The 22,904-nt window shown below is 43.0% G+C and overlaps 1 protein-coding gene across 1 annotated transcript in view; it reads left to right on the forward strand.

Moving 5' to 3' along the window:
* Positions 1–7,229, forward strand: part of SLC49A4 (solute carrier family 49 member 4) — a 124,477-nt gene extending 117,248 nt beyond the window's left edge. The window contains exon 9 of the mRNA XM_075933110.1: positions 5,347–7,229. Coding sequence (XP_075789225.1) covers positions 5,347–5,462 — 116 coding nt within the window. The 3' untranslated portion in view covers positions 5,463–7,229. The remainder of the gene's footprint in view (positions 1–5,346) is intronic.
* The last annotated feature ends 15,675 nt before the right edge of the window (positions 7,230–22,904 follow it).

Here is a 22,904-nt window from a genome sequence, read left to right on the forward strand (position 1 = left end):
ACATTGCTCTGAGTCATACTTCTGCATTAACTGATGTGTAGAGTCATCTAATATGCTAAGGCGGTCCTTTGTGTTGATATTTCCAACAAATTATTTGTAGAGCCTTTTCTTTTTTATCTCTTGTGTATTATTTATTTGCTCACATAATATGTTGTAATTTTGAGTGATGTTTCTTTGTAGATTATATTTGCATTTAGATACTGAGTTACTATGGTAACAATATGAGAACCTAGATAAGTTCAGAATAAAACCCTGCAACCTCTCTGATTCTTTTTAAAGTTATAAATTGCTATTTTTATATGTAGAAATCAGCTAAACAAGAAGAGTACTTTCAAGCAAAGTGTCAGTACTACGCTTTTTAAATATATAACCTTATATTAATTCTAAGTATTATTGTCATAATATCTCTTAATTAAAATCGTATGTTCCCAGCCAAGAGGACAGTAGTAAACATCACAGTAATCTTTTGAAATAAAGAATATTCCAGACTTTCAGATGCCTCAACATATAATTGAAAATTGTATGAAATGATTGAAAATGTATTCTAATTATTGTTTTGTAGATGCAAGATAATAGAAATCTAAGCTCTTATTTGTGACCTGAAAATTAAAAACCAGTTTAAATCAAATCTATTTTGAGAAAATTAGTGGATGTGAAGTTCATTAATACAAATATGATTTTTCCAATGGTCAGAAATGAGCTGGCAAAATGAAACAAACCAAACTTGAAATAATTTCAATGTACTTCTAAATGACTGAAAAAATTCAGTGTTATGAATTCATTTTCCATTAACTGTTAGGATAGAGTACAATATACTAAATCAGTATTTGATAGTAATACGTCAAAATATGGCAGTAGTATGTTGTAAAAATCAGTTTGACCATTATTTATAATACGTAAGCAAATTTTTCCATAAAGGATGTCAATAAATATATGTGAATGCAAACTTGAAAAAAGCATAAACCTATAGTCTTTTTTTCCAAAGAAAGAAGCAGAGAGTCACACTGTTTTCTTCAAGATAAGACATTCTCAATGATGCAGTGTCTTAAATTATTAAAAGCATGACCATTATATGATCTGTAAGCATTGATCAATGTTCATCTGGTGAAATTAGGACTAGGTTACCAAAAGAAAAATTCATTGAAGATGGAAAATGATTGTGTAATAAAAATACTTCCTTATAAAATCAGTCTTTTTTCCCCCTTCTTTTTCATACACCTTTTATGATCATTCAAATTAGGGTGTGTCTAGACTACAGGGTTTGTTTGGTTTTTTTCAAAAAAAGTAACACCTCCGCCCCAAACAACCTCCCTAGGCAATTTTCCAGTGCTTAACCACCCTGACAGGAAGTTTTTCCTAATGTCCGATCTAAACCTCCCTTACTGCAATTTAAACATGCTTTATAGCAAGAGACTCAACGAGCTCTATCCATTTAGTTTAAAAAAGAGAAGGTTAAGGTGACTTGATTAGTCTGAAAGTGCCTACATAAGGAACAAATATTTAATAATGGCCTCTTCAGTTTAGCAGAGAAATGCATAACATGATCCAATCGCTGGAAGCTAAAGCTACACAAATCCAGACCATGAATAAAGAGTAATTAACCATTGGAAAAGATTATCAAGAATCATAGTGTATTCTCCATCACTAACTGTTTTTAAATCAATATTGATTTTTCAAATGATGGCCCCTATAGAATTTCATTCAAGGTTATACACATGCACCCAGAGTCAGGTTTTCTGAATAGCATCTGTTGATCCACCCGTGCGCCTTTGCTGCATCTTGTGGTTTCAGCTGCAATAAAGGTTAACCAACCACACCCTCAGTTCTTTTTCACCACTGCATGGTCTGAGTTAGTCTCTTCTATTCTCTTGTCTCTTGTGATGCACTTTTCTAAAGATTATTTTATTCTTGTTGTTAGTGTTTTGTTAATTTTGTAGTAGTTTTAGCAGTAGTTTAGGACTTAAACTACTTTGGGATGCTGTTTTTGCCAGATTCCTCCCCTTTCTTCTGTCATTACCCACATATGGATACTGGATTATTCTGAAGATGCAGGGTTCAAGATCTGCACTTCCTGCCCTTGCTTGTTTTCCATTAGTGACTAGCACCAGCAGTGCCTTTGCTCCTTGGAGTGGCCAACGTTACATTCAAGTGCAGTATCTGCCTCTCCTTCCTAGCCCATACCCAGAAAGGCCATGCTTTTCACCTCAAGAAACACCTCACAGAGGTCACCATGAGACCACAGTCAGATCCAAGTTTGGGATCCCACCCCTCCATGTCATACATTGGCCTGAGCATGGAGAAGTGTGCCTCCTACCACAGCACTCCAGTCTGGTTCTGCTAGTATAGCACTGCAGATCCCATGCTGGGGTCTAGCCATGAGGTAAGGAAACTTGTTGCAGAGAACATGAGACTTTTCTCAAGACCCATGAAAGACATTATGTCCTCCCTAGGTTCTAGCCATGGAGAAGCGCTGTGTTCCAAGGCATGTAAATATGACAGGAAGTTGCATAGAACACTGGATCCTCAAGTCCTGCTTACCAAACTGTATACCCCTTCTGGATCAATACCCCCAAAGTCATGAGCATGTTGGGTTCTGAGGCAGTCCTCCATTCCAGCTCCCATTCTGGCTCTGACTTTGTGGAGTGTATGTCACTGGCACCAAGGAGGCTCAAGTCAGCTCCTTGTACTCATGAACTGTTTAACTTGGATGAGGTGAGGTCTCCATGTCACCTGTTACATTCATCTCATCAGAGACGCCCACTTCTCCTTCGAGTGGTCCCTGTGGGTGCTGCACTCTGGGTGCTGGTGCGTCCTCACGCTGGCGACCGGAGACTTTTCTAGCAGTTTCTGCCGTGGCGCGCAGGCGCCGTGACGTCCTCTAGTGTCGTTGGAATTGTTGGGCGCGGCGCGGCTCCTCAGTTCCTTCTCTACCATGCTTGGCAGCAGACGGAGCCGATTGTTCTCCTCATTTCTTTAAAAAAATAGTTAAATTCCCAGTTTTAACCCTCATTTTCCAAGTTTTTAGCCCTATTCTCCTTCCCTGTCAAGTTTAAAAAAAAAAAATTCCCGTTGCAGTTCGCCACTTTTCTCCAACCTCTCATGCCTGGCTCTCCGGGCTTTAAAAGATGCAAGTCATGTCGTGATGCCATGCCCACCTTGGATGGGCACTCTAAATATATTAAGTGCTAGGGGGAGGAGCACCAAACTCAAAAATGCCTCCACTGCTCCAAATTGACAGTGAGGGTGCACCGGGACACAGCCAACAGGCTAAGGACACTTTTATATGAAAAGTCCCTCCGTCCTTCCTCAGAGGACTCTCCCGCGACTTCAAGATCAGTGCAATTGAGTAAGGGTATGGAAAAGAATCAACCCTCTACCTACTCTGCTCCTACTACCTCTATATCAGGTCTTTCTCCAACTCCGTTGCTACCCTCAGCACCATCAGCCGTACAGGTCAGGACTGAGAATAGGCCGGGAACCTCCGGTACGGTGCACTCAAAAGCATCGGCACCTCACAAAAGAGCTCATTCAGAGCCAAAGCAGAGGTCAGCGGCACCGACTGGTGTGGCAGCAGAGCTGCCCCCAGCGCCGACGGCACCAGCGAAAGGTCGCTCAGCACCGAAGCACCACATCAAAACGGCACCAAGTCTGGCGCCGAAGAAGGCATGTGCCGACAGACCACCACCGAGTGCCACAGCGCCGGAACGATCCTTGGCACTGCCGCTCCCTGCACCGCCACCATCCAAACCGCATCATCCCGCACCAACCGAGCAACGTTCCCCGGTACGGAGCCACACATCATCGGCACCGCCTTCCTCGCGCTCCTCCATCCGTTCCGTGTGGTCTCGACACTCCTCCATCGCTTCTCGCTCGGCCAGTGACATTGGCACTGAGCCAAGGAGCAGGTTCTCCTCCCAGCACTTCAGCCCGGCACATAGACCTCCATCTTGGCAGCCAGCCCCGGTCCAATATGCATACCCTCCCCCTCCGCACCCTTGGTATGCACAACAATACGCCTACTCACCTCCACCATATGCCACCCAATGGCAACCATGGGAGCCACCACCAGGCCTCTTCGACTACTTGTAGGCCACCAGCCCCCTCAGAGGCACATGACTCTCTATCTGAAGGGGAGACCAGATCACCTCTCCATAACTCCTCCTCTTCCCCAGATGAAGAAGCGGTTACAACGGAAGCCCCACCATCCGGTGATGACGCTAAAAAATTCCAGGACTTGTTCAAGAGAGTGGCCCAACAATTCCAACGACATTAGAGGGTGCCCCACTACAGGGCGCCATGGCACCTGCGCGGCGCAGCAGAAACTGCTAGAAAAGTCGCCGGCGTGAGGACGCATCAGCACCCACGGGGACACATCTCGGAGAAGCACCGTTACTGCACAAGGTGAGTAACTCTTTCTTCCCAGCTTTGGACCTGTTGCCTTCAGGTCATGTTCCTGAGCATTCTTTTGAGACTTATGTGATTCTGACTGACATAAATAGGGCAGCCATGTGGAATTCAGTATATATCTTTTCTTCCCATTATACCTTAGCACATGACTCTGCAATCGATGCCTCCATCAGTGCAGCTGCTCTCTGTTCCATGTTGCCGTCTTCCTTGCACTCTCCTAAGTTCTACACATCAGTCATCCTCAATGGAATACAATAGGGACCATCACTCGAAGAAAAAGAGGACTTCCATCTACCTGTTCTTTGAAATATGTTCTCCCTATCTTTATTTCAGTCCCACTCTTCTTCCCCTCTGCTGTGGATCTGTTTAGTTTGCAGTGGAAAAAGAACTGAGGGCATGATTAGTCCACCCCACACTTAATCACCTTGGTCAAATCCATGACACATAGCAAGGGCACAGGCATAGACCAATGGACACTTTTAAAAATACTCCATCTCTGGATACATGGCACATGCATTTAACTCTTAGCAGAGTACAGATAGGAACCACACATCTTAAAACTTCCTGGTATGGGTAAGTAACCTTTTCATATTTTTCTATAAATTCTGCTTTAGGAATTATTTTGGGGAAGTGTTGTGGCCTATGTTATACCCAACGTCCAACTAGATGATCATTAATGGTGCCTTTTGTCCTTTGAATCTATGAAAGGTGAATAAGTAAATAAATTAATGGTATTGAGGGTTTTTAAAAAATTCTTAATGTCTCACAAATACTTTCTGTCTCTTAATCCTATGCATTGTTATTGTTTTGCTGTTAGAGCAGAGTGAGCTTAAAGCCATCAGTTAAATTTCTAGTTTTGAGTGTTTACGTCCAGATTACTTTGTGACAGTAGAAATGTTATATGAACTTCTGAAACTGCATTTTTTGTTTGTTTTACAGAGTTGTCCTGGTTCAACTGGTGCCTCCCAGGATCATGTTTGCTCAGCCTACTCCTTATTCTTTGTTTCAGAGAATCCTATGATAGACTTTATCTTGATGTCGTAGTCTCAGTTTAATAGTACAGAACTGACAGTTTAGAGAGAGACTGAAAATCGATACTGCATTCTACACATTGCCTGGAATTGCACACTTGTTTGACAGAAAAAGCAAAGAAGCTGCAACATTTTAAATGTGGTTTGACCAACTACAAAGATATTTTTTTTAAATACCTCTTGACTTGATTTTTATTACAGACTTGATAAATGTGTGGGATTTCAGTTGGGAATAATAATATCCTAAAATACACAAGTGAAATGTATCTGATGTGTATATTCTAAAGTCAGAACTGTGATGTCTTATTTAAAAAACAATACTTGTAACTGTAAAGTGTATAGATTTTCTATGCCAACTCAAACCACTTAAAGATTGCATGAGGTACTCATAGGATGCCGAGGTACCAGTAATCTTTCCATCTTCTGTTAGAATACAAATAGTGAATAACATTTTAAAAAAATCTATATTAGCCAAATAGGTATCACATTTAAATATTAAAAGGCCAGTATACATCCAAGCTAAAATAATGTGGATTTTTGCATTATATTAGCCTTTAATAAAGCCATTTGTGTTAAGACTTCGATACTTGGGTTTTCAACCGACTAATCTTAACAGTCCTTGTACTGTTGTTGGAAATCATTTAACATTCACTCCAGAATAAGTGTGCACTGAATGATAAGTGCAGTTTTAGTCATACAGTACTTGCCACTAAAAATCACTTTAGCTGACAGTGCCATCTGAAATTCTGCGGTTTTCCCATATGCTTAGAATAGGAAAGAACTGTGGTATCACGGATGTCTCTGTTGATGCTGTAGTGGCCACCATAATACTTCTCATTCATCTCCAATTAATGCTGTGAAATCCAATTTAATGTTACTAAATAATGTGGGTGTATAGGGCCAAATCCCCTGTAGATTTAGCTTTAGTTAAAGGTTTCAGGGTTTGGTCTATAGTGAATGTATGTTTTTAAGATTAGTTTACGATTATGGGTACCTAAGTAATGCTTTTTAAATACACAGTTCTTTAAATGTGGCACTTTATAGAAATGTCTTTGTGCTATGTGAGGTGCTCTTGTTAGCATTAAAATAATAAATCATATGGAATATTTTTGTTTCATGAGTCCATGAATTTTGGCATAACCTCAAAAGTACAGTGCAAAGCAGTAAATTTTGGTCAGTCTGGCCCTCACTGGAACAAAGGTATTTTAGACATTTTGAGTAGTTTTTAACTCAATTTTAAACTGTTTAGTAACTTTTCAATTATATTCTTTTAATTTGGTTCAGATACATTTATGGCATTTCCATTCTGAGTGTGTTCCTGTACTTCGCGGTGTGTGTGTGTGTGTGTGTGTGTGCGCGCGCATATATATATATATATATATATATATATATATATATATATATATATATATATATATGTATAGGTGTGTGTAATATTTATATGTTGTATATAATTATATAATATATAAATATTGTATGTAGAGTATGTTTATAGGTTTATTTAAATCATGTCTTTTGAGTGGTTGTATGCCACTGTTTGTAACTAAAATTATTTTAGTGAATTAAGTTGCACACGTTTACTAACCATGACATTGATTTTATTTCACTGGGTGAATGTCTTTTCTTAATGTAGCTATTTGATATAGAGGGATATATACATGTTTGAGAGTATTGGCATGTAATGTTCTGTGTCAGTGAGAACTCTGAATCAAACTCACACCACTCCTGTGAGGGGTTGATTAATACAGCCACTATAACTCAAAAATAAAATAAAAGCTGAATTGTGCACTATCCTTCAGCTATGTATGCATTCATTCGGTCTGCTCTCTGTAGAGAGCAAATATTTCATTGACGCTTTAAATTTAAAATTGTATTCATGTACTAAAATGAAATAAGATATCACACATCGTCTACTTTTATTGTTTTCAATGAAATGGGCATATTTACCATAGCAGATAATGGGATGTTGTGACTTCGTTTATTGGCTACATGAGTTATTACAAGATCAGTGTTATTCCTTGAAAGGCACTAGTCAGACAATGAAGCTACCTGTATTGAGATACCCAAAATAAATCTAAAGAACATGTTCAAGCTGCTGAAGAAAACTGGCAAAATGTAGTTGGTCGTATCCTTTTACTGTCTTCATTATTTGATTGGTACAAAGGTTATTAACCCTTCAACTATCTTGGTTAAGTTCTACTAAATTTAACTAAAGCCACTTACCTACCAGACCTTACTCAATCAGCATTCCCCTGTTGATCCTGATGAAGCTTTTGCCTGAGGAAGAACTACAAGAGCAAATCCCAATTATGTAAAGGAGTTCACCCATAGGTAGGAGTCTGCTGCAATGATAAGTAGAAAATAATTTTCAGACTTAAGGACTTTATCAGATCAACATATTTTTGAATGGTGGAGGAGAATGTGTTGGAGGACAGAGGATGAGGAAAATATAAAATAGTGTGGGTTTGTTAGCGTACACGTTGAGATTATCTTTTAAATAGCTCACATCTTCATTTAACTTCACAAAAAAATATTCTTCCCCAAAGAATCCAAGCCAGCAATCCTTAGGTAGAAATCTAGCCAATGAGAGTTTTGCCTGTAACAATTACCAGATCAGGCTAGCTGTTAGTATTTTTGACTTTGTAAAAGTCATCTTGGTTAATTGTGTTTTACTGAAAGAGACTGCATATTGCATTGGGAGGGTTTAAAGTATTGCTTATATATTAATAGTAAGTAGTTCCAGAAAAGATTTAGAAATTAAATATAATATGTTTCTAATTGATTACTGAATAGCAGAAAAGCACATCTGTTTTTAGAAGTGCAATTTAATTTTAATTGTCCCTATGTAATTTTCAGTGAGTATGGACATGATTGAAATAAACAATTTTTGACCATAACCATAATGGATTTTAACAGGAAAATACACGACAATATTCCCTTTCTTCTCTTGGCTCTTGAGTTAGTTCCTGTAGAAATCTAGAAGAGCCATTTTCCCTAGCCCTATCTGCAAAGCTACTAGAATATGGGCAAGTATGCTGCATTTTTGTGTTGAAAATGAGAGCAATGAGGCTGTGCAGTTCCTATTTCTCTCTTGTAATAGATCTTTGTTTTAAATGGCTGGGTATATTCTAGGCTGCTCCTCTGTTTTCCACTTGGTTCTATAGTAACTGTAAATTCAACTTCCAACTATGCTTCTTTTTTCTTTTGGCTCACTTGTGAGCTGAGCTATTTCTCTTGCTGCTAATGAGGCAGATAAGATTTAGAAGGAATGGGCTTTGCCTCTATCCCTATTTTCTATCTCTCTTCAGTCTCTTCCCTCTCATTTTACTTCTCCTTCTTGTATGGACTTTTTGCTCTTAAATGTGTGACCATACAAGTACCATGGAAGCAAAACTTTCTGAATTCCCAGTTTAATTCTAGAGAGGAGAGTTGGGCAATCACCTGTGCAATAGTCAAAAAAAATGTCAGTGTTAAATGATCACTCAACATAAAATGCAGAATCCAAGGACCTCAGGTACTGTATTATACTGAACTGTAGGGGTTCTCAACATTTTTCATGCTGAGCCATCCCCAACATCCTATAAAAGCTCCACTGCCCCCTTATGCCACAACTGTTTTTCTGTATATAAAAGCCAGGACCAGAGTTAGGAGGTACTAACCAGGACAACTTCCTGGGGCCCCAAGCCACAGGAGGCCCCATATAGCTAAGTTACTTCAGCTTCAGCCTTGTGGCAGGGCTCAGAACCCTTGGCTTCAGCCCCAACTTTCTGTCCTGTGCTCCAGCAAGTCTGCCACTGGCCCTGCCTGGCAGACCCCCGAAACCTGTTCACAGCCTTCCCACCTTCCAGTGTGCCTCGGACTCCTGGTTGAGAACCAATGCTATGCAAAATATAGAGCCTATACAGGTTGTGTGTGTGTGAAGAAATAAATCTGGTGGACTATTTAATGTGTACAGCTATATGCTACAGCTGAGATTTTCAAAATGACCTTTTGGAAATGGGCTGGAGATATTGTCTGTCTCTGTAGGACACTTGAAAATCGAAGTACCAGATTATATTTGTCAAATACAATTAAAAGTTGGTTTCTTGTTTTTGAGAGCGGTACCTGAGTGTAGAACCATGTTAATAATCATGATTTAATTTGTGACTAGATTCCAAAAAGTGGTTCCACTAGCAGCTCTCATCAAACCCAGTGAGGAATGCATTCAGTATGTGACCTGCTGATTTTCAGCACTTCTTAGAACCAGACTCCTACAGATTTCTCAGATACACTGTCTTCTGTGCTGTAGAGACATGAATAAATTACAAAGCAGCTTTGAAATAATTGGCATTATTTTGTTGTAACTATGTTGGAAAACACTAGTCACTACATGGTAACTTTTATTAGCAGCATCATGTTTCTATCCTAGAAACTTGGAAATTTGCCACATGCCACTATTGCATGTAAGAAAGTGACTATTGCTGTCTGGGATATTTTGAAGGAGCTCTAATACTTGAAGTGTGTGTTTTAGAAAACATTTGAATTAAAGAGTGAATACATAGTCTTACATTGTAAAAAGGGGTAAACATGAGATTGCAGGAAATACTGTGTAGCAAGACTTTGGCAGATATTGGTCCAGAAGGGATGGTGAACAGATGCAATGGCCAAGGATGGATTTGAAGTGTTCTCACCACAGTTGTCCCCTCAATCACAAGGGGCAGATGCAACCAGACCTTCTCAGAGCACAAATGGCCCCAGGGGCTTCTTATCTATGGATGTCCCCACTTGTGGCATACCCCCCACAGTGGCAAATGTGGAACCATCCTCCACATCAGCGCACAGAGAGATTATGCAAGACTGAACACATAGAGAAGCCTCTCTCACGCTCCACTGAATCTCCTCAGAGACACAAGGAGTGATAATGACAGCCAATACTCCCCCAGGTCAGCCACAGGTTCTTTGGCTCACATATCATCACTAGTGGATATAGGAGAAGCAATGTTACCTCCCTCCGGTAATACTTCAGAGGACGTCTCCTCTTTTCAGGATGCGCAGATCGCCCAAACCCGGCTCTTCCAGGTTACAATCTATTCGTGGCAAGTAGATTGTATTATTTGTTGAGCCCAGCTTACAGTTCAGTTAATTCTCTAAAATTGCTCTCCCTATCAACTCAGCCATTCTCCAACTGCAAAAACCTTATGGCAAACACCTGCCTCGATTTCCCCCTACTAGCAGGAAGGTGGACCGGAAGTATTTTCTGCCACCCAAAGGATCTTTTTCGTCACACGTTTCCCCCCACTTCCCAATTCTCTTGTGGATGCTGCACAGCAGAGAAACAAGCAAAAAAATTGCTCAACCCCATCTGGTAAGGAGAACAAAAGACTAGATGCATTTGGCAAAAGAGTATGCACTTTAGCCACAATCCAGCTGAGGGTAACAAACTATTCAGCCCTACTTAGTAAATACGACTACAACAATAATACGAAAATGAACACATTTATTGATCATCTGCCAGAGAGCAAAAAAGTACATTTTAAGGCCATTGTCTCTGAAGGACAGGCAATTTCACGTATAGCGCTACAAGCGGCGCTTGACACAGCAGACACAGCCACAAGATCGATGGCTACAGCTGTTACTATGCAACAGGCCTCTTGGTACAACTGCAACTTCCCGAGACAGCTATAACTCGGCCTTCCTGAGACAACTGTGGAAGATCTGCCTTTTGAGGGGGAGAACCTTTTCTCCTCAAAGACCAATGAGCTTCTTCAATCCTTGAAGGACTCCAGAGCCATTCTTCGATCCTAGGATATTAAGGCCCCTACAAAGAGCACAAGACAATACAGACATCAACTGTACCACAGACCAAGGTACCAACAGGCCCCTTTCCAGTACCATAGGCAGGAACAACTCCTTTACCAACAGCGGGGTCGAAACAGACAACAGAGATGACGGTCTCAGACCAACACCCCCAATCGCTGGTGCAATCCAATAAGCAAATTTGAAAATACAGTCGAGAGATCACTACTTGCCACAGTGCCATCTCCAGAATGTCAAAATCCTTCCAATCTCGTTCAGTTTAGTTTACTCCCCTTCTGTCACCCATGGGAATTAATTATCTCCGATAAATGGATACTTCAGACTATCTCCCAGGGGTACACCATCCCCTTTCTTTCCCTCCCCCACTCCCACCCTCCTATCCCGTCCCTCTTTAGAGACCCATCTCATGAGATCATCTTACAACAAGAGATAGATCACCTGTTACACATAGGAGCCATAGAATCTGTTCCACCACAATTCCACAGAACAGGTTTCTATTCCCATTATTTTCTAATAGAAAAGAAGACTGGCAGGTGGAGACCTATCCTAGACCTCAGATACCTAAATAGCTTCATGAAGCAGACATTTAAGATGGTTACTTTAATACAATCATTCCAACTCTGGAGACAAGTAACTGGTTTTCTTCTCTCAACCATCTCATAGACATTTTCTCCATTTTAGTTTAGGTTCAAACCGTTTTCAATACATGGTCCTACCCTTCGGACTCTCTACAGCTCCGAGAGTATTTTCCAAGATCCTAGCGGCAGTCACTGCCCACCTGAGGAGACAAGGAACAACCATATACCCCTACCTGGACGACTGCCTAGTAAAAGCAAGTTCCAGACGAGTGCCACCAGCATATTCACATGGTGCTAGACTGTTTTCACAATCTAGCCCTAATCAGGTGAACCACCCCTAATCAATGCTTACATCCTCGCAGACCATCAATTTATTGGGGCACACCTTAATTCTGTCACAGCCAAAGCCTCCCCCCTCCTGACAGAGCTACTCTCATCAGGCACATGGCATTATCCCTCCAGAACATTCCTACAGCCACCACACTCAACTGCCTCCAACTTCTAGGCCATATGGCTTCTTGCAACCCGGTGGTATCCAACGCAAGACTATTTATGAGGTGTCTCCAAGGTTGGCTCCTAACCCAGTACAAATGAAACATTCATTCACTGACAAAGAGGCTAACTATGCGTCTATCAGTCAAGGCATCATTAAAATGGTGGACAGAGGTGTCCAAACTAATTATAGGCATGCCCTTCCAATCCACAGAGCCCACAGTGGTCATCACCACGGATGTCTCAAGTGGGTCTGGCCCACGAAAGCTCATCATCTAATAAACCATCTTTTTATAGACTCATAGACTTTAAGGTCAGAAGGGACCATTATGATCATCTAGTCTGACACCCTGCACAGTGCAGGCCACAGAATCTCGCCCACCCCTCTTAGAATAATCCTCTCACCTATGTCTCAGATATTGAAGCCTTCAAATACTTTGAAGGCCCCAACATGCAGAGAGTCCTTCAGCTGTGATCTGTGCCCAATGCTACAGAGGAAGGCGAAAAACCTCCAGGGCCTCTGCCAATCTACCCTGGAGGAAAATTCCTTCCTGACCCCAAATATGGCGATCAGCTAAACCCTGAGCATGTGGGCAAGACTCACCAGCCAGACACCCAGAAAGTTCCCTATAATGAATGGTCAATTAGTTACCAAGATCATGTTATTTCATCCAACCATCCCCTTATCATAGAATCATAGAACTGGAAGAGACCTCAGAAGGTCGTCAAGTCCAGCCCTCCGCTCTAGGCAGGACCAATCCCATCTAAATCAACCCGGCCAGGGCTTTGTCAAGCCGAGACTTAAACACCTCTAGGGATGGAGACTCCACTACTTCCCTAGGTAACCCATTCCAATGCTTCACTACCTTCCTAGTAAAATAGTTTTTCCTAATATCCAATCTGGACCTCTCCCACCACAACTTGAGACCATTGCTCCTTGTTCTGCCATCTGTCACTACTGAGAACAGCCTCTCTCCATCCTCTTTGGAACCTCCCTTCAGGAAGTTGAAGGCTGCTATCAAGTCCCCCCTCACTCTTCGCTTCTGCAGACTAAACAGACCCAAGTCCCTCAGCCTCTCCTCGTAGGTCATATGCTCTAGGCCCCTAATCATTTTGGTTGCCCTCCGCTGGACCCTCTCCAATGCGTCCGCATCCTTTTTGTAGTGGGGGGCCCAGAACTGGACACAGTACTCCAGATGTGGCCTCACCAAAGCCGAATAAAGGGGAATAATGACATCTCTGGATCTGCTGGCAATGCTCCTCTTAATGCATCCTAATATGCCATTAGCCTTCTTGGCTACAAGGGCACACTGTTGACTCATATCTAGCTTCTCATCCACTGTAACCCCCAGGTCCTTTTCTGCAGAACTACTACTTAACTGGTTGATCCCCAGCCTGTAACTATGCTTGGGATTCTTCCGTCCCAAGTGCAGGACTCTACACTTGTCTTTGTTGAATCTCATGAGATTTCTAGTGGCCCAATCCTCCAATTTGTCTAAGTCACTCTGGACCCTATCTCTGCCCTTAAGCGTATCTACCTCTCCCCCTAGCTTAGTGTCATCTGCAAACTTGCTGAGGGTGCAATCTATCCCCTCATCCAGGTCATTAATAAAGATATTGAACAAAACCGGTCCTAGAACCGAACCTTGGGGCACTCCACTAGAAACCGACCGCCATCCTGACATGGAGCCATTGATCACTACCCGCTGGGCCCGGCCTTCTAGCCATCTTTCTATCCATCTTACCGTCCATTTATCCAATCCGCATTCCCTTAACTTGCTGGCAAGAATATTGTGGGAGACCGTATCAAAAGCCTTGCTAAAGTCAAGGTATATAACATCCACTGACTTTCCCATGTCCACTGAGCCAGTTACCTCATCATAGAAGCTAATCAGATTGGTCAAGCACGACTTGCCCTTTGTGAATCCATGCTGACTATTCCTGATCACTTTCCTCTCATTCAAGTGTCTCAAAATGGATTCCTTTAGGATCCCTTCCATGATTTTTCCAGGAACCGAGGTAAGACTGACCGGCCTATAGTTCCCTGGATCGTCCTTCTTCCCTTTTTTGAAGATGGGCACTACATTTGCCTTTTTCCAATCATCCGGGATTTCGCCCGATCTCCACGACTTTTCAAAGATAATGGCCAAAGGCTCCTCAATGACATTTGCCAACTCCTTCAGTACCATCTTGTTAGTCTTTAAAGTGCTACATAGTCCTGTATTTTGTTTCACAGGCTGGGGCGCTCACATGGAAGAAAGAACAGTTAAACGACTGTGGTCTTCTGTGGAGAGGGCTCTGCAAAGAAATATCTTAGAACTCAGAGCTGTCTGCCTATCACGTCAAAAACTGCTCCCTGAAGTGAAAGGGATACACGTCCGTATCTTCATGAACAACACGGCATGCATGTTCTATGTAAACTGACAAGGCGGAGCACGGTCACAGCCCCTGTGCAGAGAAGCCATAGCCCTTTGGAACTGGGCAATAGCATGGAATATCCGATTATCCACATGCCATATACCTGGGGCGCTCAATACAACAGCAGACACCCTAAGCAGAGCCCTCTCCCAGGAACACGAATGGGAGATGGACCATGCAATCTTAAAAGAAAAATTCAGCCAATGGGGCCACCCTTGTCTAGATCTGTTTGCCACCAGATCCAACAGAAAATGCAAAATATATTGCTCCAGAGCAGGCATGGGCAAACACTCCCTAAGAGACGCTCTGATTCTGACATGGAATGCACCTCTGCTATATGCATTCCCCCCCTTTCCCCTCCTCAACAGAATCACCATAAAGATACAGAGGGACAAAGCAAAGATCATCCTCATAGCTCCGTGCTAACTGCGACAACCTTGGTTTCCCTTACTACTCAGGATGACAAAGAGCCATCCAATCACATTACCGCCATTACCTCACATCCTCTATCACCTGCAAATCAGGACATCTCACCCTCAACTCCCGATGCTCCTTCTACAAGCATGGCACCTCAATGGTTCACTGGCATAGAACTCCAGTGCTCCCAACAACTCCGGGAAGTTCTCCTACACAGCAGAGCTCCTGCAAGAAAAACATATATCAGTAAATGGACACGTTTTACATACTTGGCAAGCGAGCGCAATCTATTGCCGTAAACAGCCCAACTCCCAGTAATTTTGGAATACTTGCTGCACCTGAAGCAGTCTCATCTCTCCTTAGCCTCAGTCAGAGTGCACCTATAATAGCAGCTATAACAACATACTATGGGCCACTGGATGACACCACTTTATTTGCACACCCCACAACTAAATGGTTTCTGAAGGGTCTGCAAGCTCTATACCCTGACGTGTCACCTCCACAAGAACCATGGGGACCTCCACCTAGTCCTGACAACATTAACAAAACCACCCTTTGAACCTATGGCCACACGCTTCTTACTCCACTTAACGCTTAAAACAGCGTTTCTAGTGGCTAGCACCTCAGCACACAGAGTAAGTGAACTGGCTGCTCTCATGTCCAGTCCACCATTTGCTATTTTTCTTAAAGACAGTGTGTCCATGCAGCTACACCCCACATTTTTACCTATGGTCCGCACAGCCTTTCATAGCAAACAATACACTTCCCTGTGTTTTTCCCAAAGCCCCATTCCAATGCCTCTGAAGCACACTCGATGTCAAAAGAGCTCTCTCTTTCTATATTGAGAACAAAATCATTCAGATCCTCTCCACACCTGTTTGTTTCTATTGCAAACCGTAACATGGGGGACAAAATATCATCTCAAAGACTATCCCATTGAATATCGGAGTGCATTAATACCTGCTACTCACTTAATGACTTACCTCCACCTGCTCCAATCCAAGCACACTCTACGAGGGCAGTGGCAACCTCAGTCGCATACCTCAGGAAAGTTCCACGGGAGGACATTTGTGCAGCAGCAACGTGGTCCACGGATCACACTTTCGCAAACCACTACTCTCTTGCCTCGGGTCCTTTACACCACACTAAATTAGTGAAAGTTATCCTGCAGACAGCATACTTACCTGATCCGAAGTCCCTACCTCCATAGGATAGACTGCTTGTAGTCACCTGAGGTGGAGCACCCCCAGAGGCTCCTCTTGAAAGAGAAGAGGAGGTTACTCACCTCCTGTAACTGACGTTCTTCGAGATGAGTGTCCCTGGGGGTACTCCACTACCCTCTTTTCCTCCCCTCTACTTCAGAAACCTAATACATAAACAAACATTAAAAACAATCATATTGATCACGCTCCTCCGCCGGGTTCCGGATAGAGAAGGAACTGAAGGGAGGCGGGGGCTGTTCCCGCGCATAGCTAGAGAGGGAGCCCATGTGCTTCGCGCACCGCACATGCACAGCCCCCTCTGAGGCACTGCTGAAGAAACTCCATCCAGAGGCGCTGGGACACTCTATACCTGATGTGGAGCACCCCCAGGGACGCTCATCTTGAAGAACATCAGTTACAGAAGGTGAATAACCTCCTCTTCTCCTGGAGTTTGTATGCATTTTATAGCTTTTACAATTTTTAAAATTAATTTTTATATTATGGTAAATTCTACTTTCTATGCAATATTCTGATGTGATTATTTTTTAAAATTGATTTTAATTTATTTTTAAATAAAGTTTAAATCATTGTACACTTTTAAACATAATATAGCTGCTACATCATTTTATTTTATGTTACTTTCTGTACTGCTTGTTTGACATTAAAATGGGTTCCTTGTGTTTGTTGCTAGTATTTTTCAGTAACTTGGAAAATCTAAATAAATATTAATTTTGGTTATCATATTGATATTTTGACATTGTCAAAGACACTGCATTAAAAGGAAGTTTAGTTTGCTTGCCCTCGGAACTTACATGGGCTTTAGGGTGCTATATTCACTGCAGAGGGCACACTCTACAGAGCCAATGCTCCATCCCGTGGTTGTACAGTTTTTCCACCCCCCTACGAACCTCAGCATCCTCTTCATGACTCAGCCCTCTGGCCAGGTCACTGTGTGGTTTCCCCTTCTTAAGGGAAGAGGCATATAAAAGTTCCAGCTTACCAGCAGTCTCAGGCAGTCCTCCAATTCACTGGCCTGAGTACCACATCCTCAGAGACTACTAGAGGAGCTCATGTGTGTCCTTTGCTCCTGGTTTTGGCTCTGGGATCGTCTAACAGTAGCCAAGTTATGGCTCCCTCCTGCACCTTCCTGCCTTTTCCTGAGCCTCTTCCTTATCTTCTGGCTCTTCCCACTCCTCTGGGTTTGCCAGCCTCTCAACTTCCTTCTCCCAGAGATGGACTGCAGACTACCTCCCTGAAGCATCCTCTGCATGTAATTTCCTGGCTTTTATAGAAGTCCTGTCTGTCCCGCATAAATGAGCTGCCTTCTTCAAGAGATGTCCCTAACACATCAGGTGTCAGGGCGCCCCCTGTGACCATGCATGTTCAGATCCTAAGCCACACACTCCAGGTGTGCTAGTATCGCACATGCACAAGCCCCTCCCAGTTGGATAGTGCTGGTAGCACAGATCCAAGAAACATATAACAGTAACGCCACGGAAAGGCTCTCATCACGGTGTGTTCTAAACCAGCTTAGGACTGGTCAGGGCAGGTATGATTATCTACTGCATAAGTAAATTTGTTGCAATCTCCACTTTGTGATTGTGGCAGTCCATAAACTATGCCCCACATTCTTGCGTAATGCCCAACATGAAAATTTATTGGCTCACTGGAGGATATCCACAATCTAACCAGTGACGCTGTTCGCTGGCTGGAGAGTTTGGACATCGAACTTTGACAAAGAAATACAGTGCTGAACATGACATTTGAAAGAAGTTTCCTGCCTCACATACAATGGCATCACCAAGCACCGATAATGCCACAATGTCATCACAGGCACTTCTGGTGCTGATCACTACTCCTGTGATGGCTACCTGTACCATGGCAACACTACCAACATCTTCAGCTTGCTCGGTGCCAAGATTACACCCATCACTGCAAGTTACCTTGGTACAGCCAACCACGGCACCATCAGTACCTGACCTGCAGTACATGCAGCCCAGAGATTTGCTCATTTCCTCCACATTAAATTTGCCTTTTCCTTGGGTCCAACTGTTGCTCAGGCACCCCAGTATTGCACCAAATGCTTTTCCAATAACAATTCTCAAGTAAGGACGATGATGATCATGTGGAGGTAGTTTTCTCACCACAGACCTCTCCCCGTACGGATCACTCCATCTATTCCACCAGAACTCATCCAGCATACACCTGACATGGAGACATGCCACCCTGGTATGGAAACCTATGGATGCTACCTCCAATGCTCTATCCACCACTGTGGCACTACTGGAATCCATATCAGTCACATCATAGACACCAAAATACCAGGAAACATGCCATGATACCTTAACTGTCTCCTCAGTGCCAACAGGACATATACAACAATGACCCATCTCTGGATACTTATGACACAAACACATCTTCCTTGCCAGAGGAAGCTGTCATGCCTCCTCTGCCTACCACTCTGGTTTCCATTTCACACTTTCAGGACCTCTTTAAGTGGGTCTCTGGAACTCAACAACCCATTGCAAGAGGTTACAGAGAACCAACACGAACTTACAGACATCCTATAATTGGTAACATCCTTGAAAATAGCCTGCCCTATGAGGGAAGACTGAAAAAGTTGGGTTTGTTTAGTCTGGAAAAGAGAAAACTGAGAGGGGACATAACATCTTTTGTGTACCTAAAAGGATGTTACAAAGAGGAAGGAGAAAACGTATTTGACTTAACCTCTGATGATAGACTTAAAAAACAAAAACTGGTCTGGTAGCACTTTATAGACTAGCAACGGCTATCTCCTGAAGCCTCTAATGATAGGACAAGAAACAATGGGCTTAAATTGCAGCAAGGGAGATTTAGGTTGGACATTAAGAAAAACTTACTATCAGGGTGGTTAAACACTGGAATAAATTGCCTAGGGATGTTGACGAATCTCCATCATTGGAGATTTTTAAGAACAGGTTAGACAAACATTTGTCAGGATTTAGATGGTGTTTGGTCCTGCCATGAGAGCACCGGACTGGGCTTGATGATCTCTAGGTCCTTTCCAAGTCTAGTATTTATGGTCCTGTGATGTTCAACCTTCCCTATGTGCAATTGCAGATTCTGTTATATCACAGTCTACATCTATAGCCATAATCAAGGATGTTTCTGTTGCTGAGATCTGCAAGTCTGCGACGTAGTCTTCAGTGCATACTTGACCCAGTCATTGTGCATTGGTTCATGTTGCTAGATTGGATGTTGCTATAGGCAATTCAGATTTCTTTTAAATGCTGGATTCTGTTCTGAATTTCCTGCCTCCTTAAGGAGATTGATACTGGGAGTCACCTGAAGTGGAACAGCCATAGGAATGCTACTTGGAGGAGGTAAAGAGGCTATTCTCCTTGGGCAGTAACTGGAGTTTTTTGAGATTTTGACCTTATGGATGCTTCACTACCTGCCGTCCTTCCCCTCTGCTTTGGAGATTTCACTGTATGAATGTGGTAGAAAAGGAACTCAGTGCTAAGGTAAATGCGCCTGAGGTGAGGGTTGAAGTTCCATCTGTGACCAAGGGTGGTTAGCGAGGAACCAAATGGGGGAGAGGTTGGAGGGTGCATGCATGAGGTACTAATGCACAAATGCCACAAGGTGCCTTTCGCGCATAAGTGGCCCAACAGGAAACTGGTTTGCAAGGCTCTGGTCTGTAGCTTTGGGACGACCCATCACCAACAGTGGAGCACCCACGGGGACATCACTCAAAGAAGAACAGCCTTGGCATGGTGGCAGCTCTGATGGGATCATTTTGAACCAGGAACACAGACCTCAGGATTTTAAAAGGACACTTTTCCCCCCTCTTTTTCTGTTTGGAAGTTTTGTGATTTTTTTTCTTCTTTTGCTGCCGGGGTGGGGAAGGCACACAGAAGGCTAAACCTGTAAAGCCAGAGAGTCCAAACCAAACTGTTATATTGTGGGGGAGAGGGGGAGTTCTAGCTTTCAGTGTAACTGGATAGCTACGCAAGAGTAAGGCAGGGAAGAAGCCCAGTGCACGCGTTTGCAGTCAGACAGAGTACCCTTGGAGCAACCAGTCTTCCTTAAGCGACACACCAAGGTGAAAACAGTCTCGATCAGGGTGAGATGTTTACCTCCCCCGAAGATTCATACAAGAAGCGGGGACAGGAGACTGTCTCTGTGAGGCCGGAGGGATTACCTAGTAGGGGCAGAAGCAGAAGGTGACAGCCATGCCACTCCCTTATCACCGTCTTCAGGGGATGAGAGTATCCTTAAGGCAGTCAGACCTCTAGCTAAGGATGAAGCATTTGGAAGTGGAGAGGGAAAAGCAGCGGCACTTCGAGCTAGAGAAAGCTGAGAAACTTGGCACTCCAACTACACCAACCACCTTGCTACAGTTAATGTTCTGCAACTCAAGAAATACCCAGTGTACAAGGTAGGAGATGATGCAGAGGCTTTCTTAGTGAATTTTGAGAGGGCCTGTCTTGGGTACAACATCCCCAAAGACCTGTACATGATGGAGCTGAGACCACAACTCGGTGGACCCTTAGCAGAAGTGGCGGTTGAAATGCTTAGGGAACACATGAATGATTATGAACTTTTTAAACAAGAGGCCAGAATTAAGGATGGAGCTTACCACTGAACATGCCCATCACCATTTCAGAGCCCTAAGGTAGAAACCAGATGTGGCATTGCCCCAGCATACCTACCAGATTAAAAAAATACTTTGTATGTGTCTGTTCAGCTTGGCATACACAGACCTCCTATTACTTCCCAAGACACAAGAATCAAATCATAGCCTTAAAAAGGTGATTTTATTAAAACAAAAAGATATACTTGGTAAAGCATACTTGGTTGCTAGGTGTTTTAAAGCAAGTCAGAAAATAACAATTTAAAAACAAAGGAGCACTAAATTCCATCCCTGGGATACAACTTAAAATACAGCGTATGGGGAGCGTACATGGACTTAGCACAGAGCAGTTTAACTGAACAACAACAAAAAAGACAACGACATGATCATGTCTAAATAGACATTTCCCTTTCTACTCACAATCCGTCCTTCAAGGTCCAGTCCGTTTCCATGCCCAGAATTTTTTGCAGGCATGGTAGTTCTGCCTGGTTCAATTCATCTAGTTCCCCCAGCTCCTGGCTTAAACTTTCACAAAGAAAAACAGCAGGCAGGTGTCTCTTCCATTTCAAATCTCAACACCTTTCCCCATTGACTCTCCTGGCTCCCTGCCAGCATCTCCTAGCTATCTGAGTTTAACCCTTTGTTTACTGAATGCTGGGATGTTCAGAAAAAGCCAGCCCTCCTCCAATCCAACATACCGGTGCAACCCTTTATAGCATTGGTACAGGGCACGAAGATGTGTAGGATGCATGCCTGGGCTAAGAAGGCATTGATCTCTGGACAAAGGCACAAGGTGCATGCATACTTGAAGCGGAGCACCCGTGTAGGCACACTTCTCAGAACTTCAGTTAACACACAAGGTTGAATAACTTGTTACCCCTCTGTTTGGAGTTTTGTCTGTGCTCTGAAGGTAGGTAACTGGCCACTGGCGTGCAAAAGACTACAACAAAGTGCCCCTTGAAATTATTGACTGGCAGTTGCCATATTTACCATGGACATTTCTTTCACTCTCTTTTTTCTCAGCACAACTTTGCAGACCCGGAGAGCCGTACAGCATTGTCCATGTCATGTACTTCCACTGAGCCCAGCCTGGTCACATTCCTGCGTATGATGTCCTACCGTCTATTGTCAGCCTGTAGGTCAGACTGATCTTGGTTATGCTTGCACTATTAATTGTGGCACCCTAATATGTTTGTATACATAAATAGGAAATATTAACCAAAAGACCGATGTCTAGGGCATGGTGCCAAGGGGCAGAGAGAGAGCATTAAGGAGAGTGGGAGTGGAGGGGAACTGTTGTGTGACAGTAACTGGTATATATTCAGTAGCAGCAGAGGGCTGGTCCAAAGAGCAGCTGTGTATTGCAGGGGAGTGCCATAATAGCTGTTCAGGTGGGAAATAAAACCTGAGTGAGCTTGTGAAAAGGGCTGCAGAAGTAGTTGTATGAAGAAAAGGATTGGTAATTTAGCACAGCCCTTGTATGTCTTTGTTGTTGTGTTGGTGCATTGGTATTGACAGGCTGTATGTAGAGTGGTCACTTTAGTTTAGCACTCCTGCATGTCCATGGGTTGATCTGACCCAGAGGAAGCCATCCATGCATTAGCTCCCCATACTTACTGTAAAGCAGAATAGCAAAACAATGTAACAACTCCACAGTTGTGTAACAAATATGTAACAATCCAACTGCTAAGTATTGTAACCCAATGAAAGCAGATGCAATATCCAATGTATCACCATGTATAATGTATGTAAGATACAGGACTGATGTTATTCTAAGTCTGTATATGTCAATTCACCCATTCACAATGCATGTAAACTTGAAATATGGAAAATTCTGCAATATCTCAAAATGGAGTCTGAAGCTCCATTTTGAAAACCACAGAACTTTCTTTGGGCATCCATTTGAGGTTTGAATTCTATCACGTCCACAGGTAGCAGTTAGAGTTTA

The sequence above is a fragment of the Pelodiscus sinensis genome, chromosome 7 (genome assembly GCF_049634645.1).
Source record: "Pelodiscus sinensis isolate JC-2024 chromosome 7, ASM4963464v1, whole genome shotgun sequence".
NCBI lineage: Eukaryota > Metazoa > Chordata > Testudines > Trionychidae > Pelodiscus > Pelodiscus sinensis.